We start from the raw sequence: 4,233 nt of genomic DNA, 5'->3' as shown, positions 1-4,233 counted from the left end.
TAACCATCCTTCATTAAGAATTATATATGAATTTTCTTTTATTAGCATAACTTTTTTTTCTTCAAAATTCAAATGATATTAGCTTGATCGATACAAGAAAGAGATCTATTATGATTAATTTCAAATATCACTCGAACCAACACGAAGACAAAAGTAGCTATAGATAGCATATAAATTATGATCGAATACAAAGGTTTTAAGGAATAGATAAATACTATCAAACACCCTTCACTATATCAGATACTACCTTTTTGTTAACATAAAGCTTTATTTCAAAAATCAAACACATATCCACCAAATCGGTACATGAAAGAAATCAAATCTATAGGATTATTCAGATCAAATATAAATGCTTCCTTCACTACCATAAAACCCTAGTTGGTGGTATCATCAAGGTCACCTTCAAAGGCCCAAGGAGTTTCCCTTTTAAACTCTGCCACTTCTTCTGAGGTGAAATCACTTTCAATTTTAAAAATCTTTTGAATGGCTTCAACGCTCTTGTCCTTTATTCTGTCAGCCACAGCCTGGCAACAGAATTCCAGCAAACCACTGATTTTAAGATAATTTACTGCCACGGTTATGTCAAGCAGTTCTTCTAAGACAACATTCACAAACTCTTTCTGGAAATTCTTGAAGTCTTCTTTGTTCGAGGTAGCAGTGAGCTCCGCATGTTTCTTGAGGTATTCAATGATTTTAACCAGCGTCTTGCTTTTGATGCTAGGCAATGGGATGGTGGAAACACGTTCCTCTTTCACCATGGTCTTGATAAGATCAGACTGTAAGACCAAAGATTCCTCAAGGTGAAATTCTTCATTATCACCACTCTTCAATGTCAACATTGTTTCCTCTCCCATTGTTGATGATGATGCCATGATAAGAACTTGTCAACCTTTTTATTTTTTCTTCTTGGATGAAACATTTGGGGAACCACATGATGTATAAATAATGGTACAAGAGATTTTCTTAATCGGATCATACTTAAAGAATATGGAAGGTATTCTTTCTGACATAAATTTCTTACTGGAATTATCTTTACTTGTAATCTGTTTATGGATCACAATATAAGTATGTGATTGAATACTATAAGACAATCTCATTCATTTAAGCTTACTTAATTTATTAATAAGCAGTTCTTTGGACTCAAATCCCGCATATATAGGACCATCATCAACGACATATCAACTTCGATAGTTGAGGTTAAAATTAAAAATGTACTTGGGGAAAACAATTACGTGTTTATATATCACTACTACTTATAAACTGGGATGCCATTTTGCTCAACCTACCACTCTTACGATTTAAAAGAAATTCATGTGAAAGGAAATTTTCGAAATTCTTCCATTTTAAATAACTAACTAAATGGTAACTGATAATAATGATACAAAAAATTTCCTTAATCGGATTAAACACTAAATGATATCATCGAAGGAAATCCCTTTGGTATTAATTTTTCCTAAAGATATCTTTGCCAATTATAAATTTGCATGCATCACAATGTAATTTTGTTATCAATTAATGAATAGTATAACAATCTCATTTTTTATATAAATTGAAACACAATAGTGCGTTTTATGAATCTCTTCTTATTATTCAATGTTACAATTAAGGTGGTTCACTGGATGAAAATTCCGCGTTCTTGTAGCATAGAGGACATGCGGTCCATATTTCCAAACAATGGCTATAAAGATTAAAAATGCACATTATTTAAAATTGTTACGAAACAATAAAAGAAAAAGAAGAATATTACATAGAGAGAATTCTTATTGATATGAGATGAATTACAATGAAATATAACCCCTCTATTTATAGGGGAAGAGTGACTTAGCCACCAAGTAACAGCCCTAAAATCTCTCTAAAATATAGACATTCACCATAAATAAAATACTATTTATAACACTCCACCTTGAATGTCTATTCAACAGATAATGTGCCTCATTAAAATCTTAAATAAAATAAAACGCAGTGGGAAAAAATTCTAGAGAAGAAAAAAGAGTACACATATCTAACAATACGTCTTTTGGTTGCCTCGTTAAAAACCTTGCAAGGAAAACCTAGTGGGATAAAACCTTGTAAGGGTATAAGAGTACAACGCGTATTAACTCCCCCTGATGAGAGTATCAATTCACATCCTTGAGCCTTCACATTCCAATCTTGTGCACCATCTTCAAAAGATCGTTGGTATAGATTTGATAAATAAATCAGCCATATTAATTTGAATGAATATGTTGCACCTTGAAATCATCATTCTTGAGAGATATGTAATATTTTCATAAAATACCGTGGAAAGGCCTTTTCAATACCTCCATAAAGATTCTCGCTATCATGTTATCATGCTTATAGATATAGCAAGATGTATATGTGCACAAATTGTACTTAGGATGTGGTACTTCAGGACCAAGAATTGTATATGCTTTAAGCGATTTAAATCCTCCAGGATTGTTATATAAGTTAAGTCATATAAGACATATAAATAGACTTTAGATGCATATCAAGTTTTCATGTCATGATAGACATCTAAGATAGATAAATGTGATTGCACACACCATTGACTTTATACATTCAAGTGTTTGAACTGCATATCAAAAACTACATGTCTTCCATATATATTTAGCATTAGAATTATCATAGATGTAGTCGACGAATATTTTATATCAATTCCAACCTCTATTTTTCATAAAAACATAACGATCTCTTCATTCATATTTTCAAGTACCTGAATCTCTCCTGAGATTTTATGAAGTATTATGTCATATGATCTTCTAGATCACTAGTCTCCTTAATATGATCATTTTGATCATTTCCTCATCTTCTTTATCAAGAAATTTATTTGAAACCGATTTGTCTATACGCTTTAAACGTACCATAGACTTTGTCCTTCTAGGACTTATTCTAATAAGAGCATTTTCAGTGAGAATATAGTTACTTTCTTTGGGTCAGCAAATGCGTCTTGTATACTTTGCAATATATTGCAGATGAATTATATTTTTATGAATTTCAAGTTCATATTATCTTATTCGAAGATCTAGATATAGAAATAATAATTCATTCTACGTAACTTTTTCTCAACTGTTTATCCTGTCTCCTCTCATGTTTGAAAAACTAACTTGCATCCTCAACTTTGGGAACTCATCTTTATGCATTATGGTGTTAATTAAAATATACACTGCACATCAATAATAATAAGATAAAATTATTTGGTTCTTGACCTTGAACCACTTGTGAGGGGAGAATGTAATATACTTTCGTGTATAACTGTAACGACCTGGCCGGTCGATTTGAATATTATAACCCTGTTCCTCTATTTACTGCTCAATTTATGCTCAATAGTTATTTTATGACTTACCGGGTTGGTTGGTTCGGGCCCGTAAGGAATTCGAAGTGAAATGAGACACTTAGTCTCATAATTGAAAATTTAAGTTAGAAAAGTGGACCGGATATATATCTATGTGTAAACGGCCTCAGATTTGAATTTTGATGATTCCAATAGCTCCGTATGGTGATTTTGGACTTAGGAGCGTGTCCGGAAAATTATTTGGAGGTCCGTGGTGAAATGCCGAAAGTTTAATTTTTGAAAAGTTTGACCGGGGATTGACTTTATGATATCGGGGTCAGAATCTGATTCTGAAAATTTGATCACCTCCGTTATATCATTTATGACTCGTGTGCAAAATTCTAGGTCAATCGGACATGATTTGATAGGTTTTGGAGTCACTTGTAGAAATTAGAAATTTCAAAGTTTATTAGGCTTGAATTTCGGTGTAATTCATGGTTTTAGCGTTGTTTGAAGTGATTTGAGGATTCGATTAAGTTCGTATGATGTTTTAGGAGTTGTTGGTATATTTGGTTGAGGTCCCGAGGGGCTTGGGTGAGTTTTGGATGGTTAACAGATCAAAAATTTGGACTTGAACAACTGCTGGAAGTTTCTGATATCTGATGCTGTTTTCCCTCTACGCGATCGCGTGAATGCGTCTGCAATCTCATAGGCTTAGTTGGTCAGTGGGGGGTTTTGTTCTACACAATTGTGTGGGGATATCTGCGATCGCGTAGGGTTAATGTAAGGTAGTGACATTTTGTGCTTCGCGATCGCGTGAACCGGGACGCGATCGCGTAGCTATGTGAGTTTGTTATTCGCGAACGCGTGAAGAAGGTCGCATTCGCGTAGAGAAAATTGGGCAGAAATAGAAATCACGCATTTGTGCTTCGCGATCGCGTGGTTTGGTTCGCGATCGTGTA

The 4,233-nt window shown here is 33.7% G+C and overlaps 1 protein-coding gene across 1 annotated transcript; it reads right to left on the bottom strand.

Annotated features, from left to right (window-relative positions):
- Positions 1 to 374: 374 nt before the first annotated feature.
- LOC104096124 (SKP1-like protein 1) lies at positions 375 to 872 on the bottom strand. Its single transcript, XM_009602435.3, has one exon. It carries the CDS (start codon positions 870 to 872, stop codon positions 375 to 377), a length of 498 nt encoding a protein of 165 aa, XP_009600730.2.
- Positions 873 to 4,233: the final 3,361 nt, after the last annotated feature.

The sequence above is a fragment of the Nicotiana tomentosiformis genome, chromosome 5 (assembly GCF_000390325.3).
Source record: "Nicotiana tomentosiformis chromosome 5, ASM39032v3, whole genome shotgun sequence".
Classification (NCBI taxonomy): domain Eukaryota; kingdom Viridiplantae; phylum Streptophyta; class Magnoliopsida; order Solanales; family Solanaceae; genus Nicotiana; species Nicotiana tomentosiformis.
Note: the sequence above shows the minus strand (reverse complement) of the source record. Positions and strands in the feature narration are given on the sequence as shown.

Bases quoted from the DNA above. Each gene is read 5' to 3' on its own strand.
- LOC104096124 (XM_009602435.3), bottom strand. From the start codon at position 872: ATGGCATCATCATCAACAATGGGAGAGGAAACAATGTTGACATTGAAG.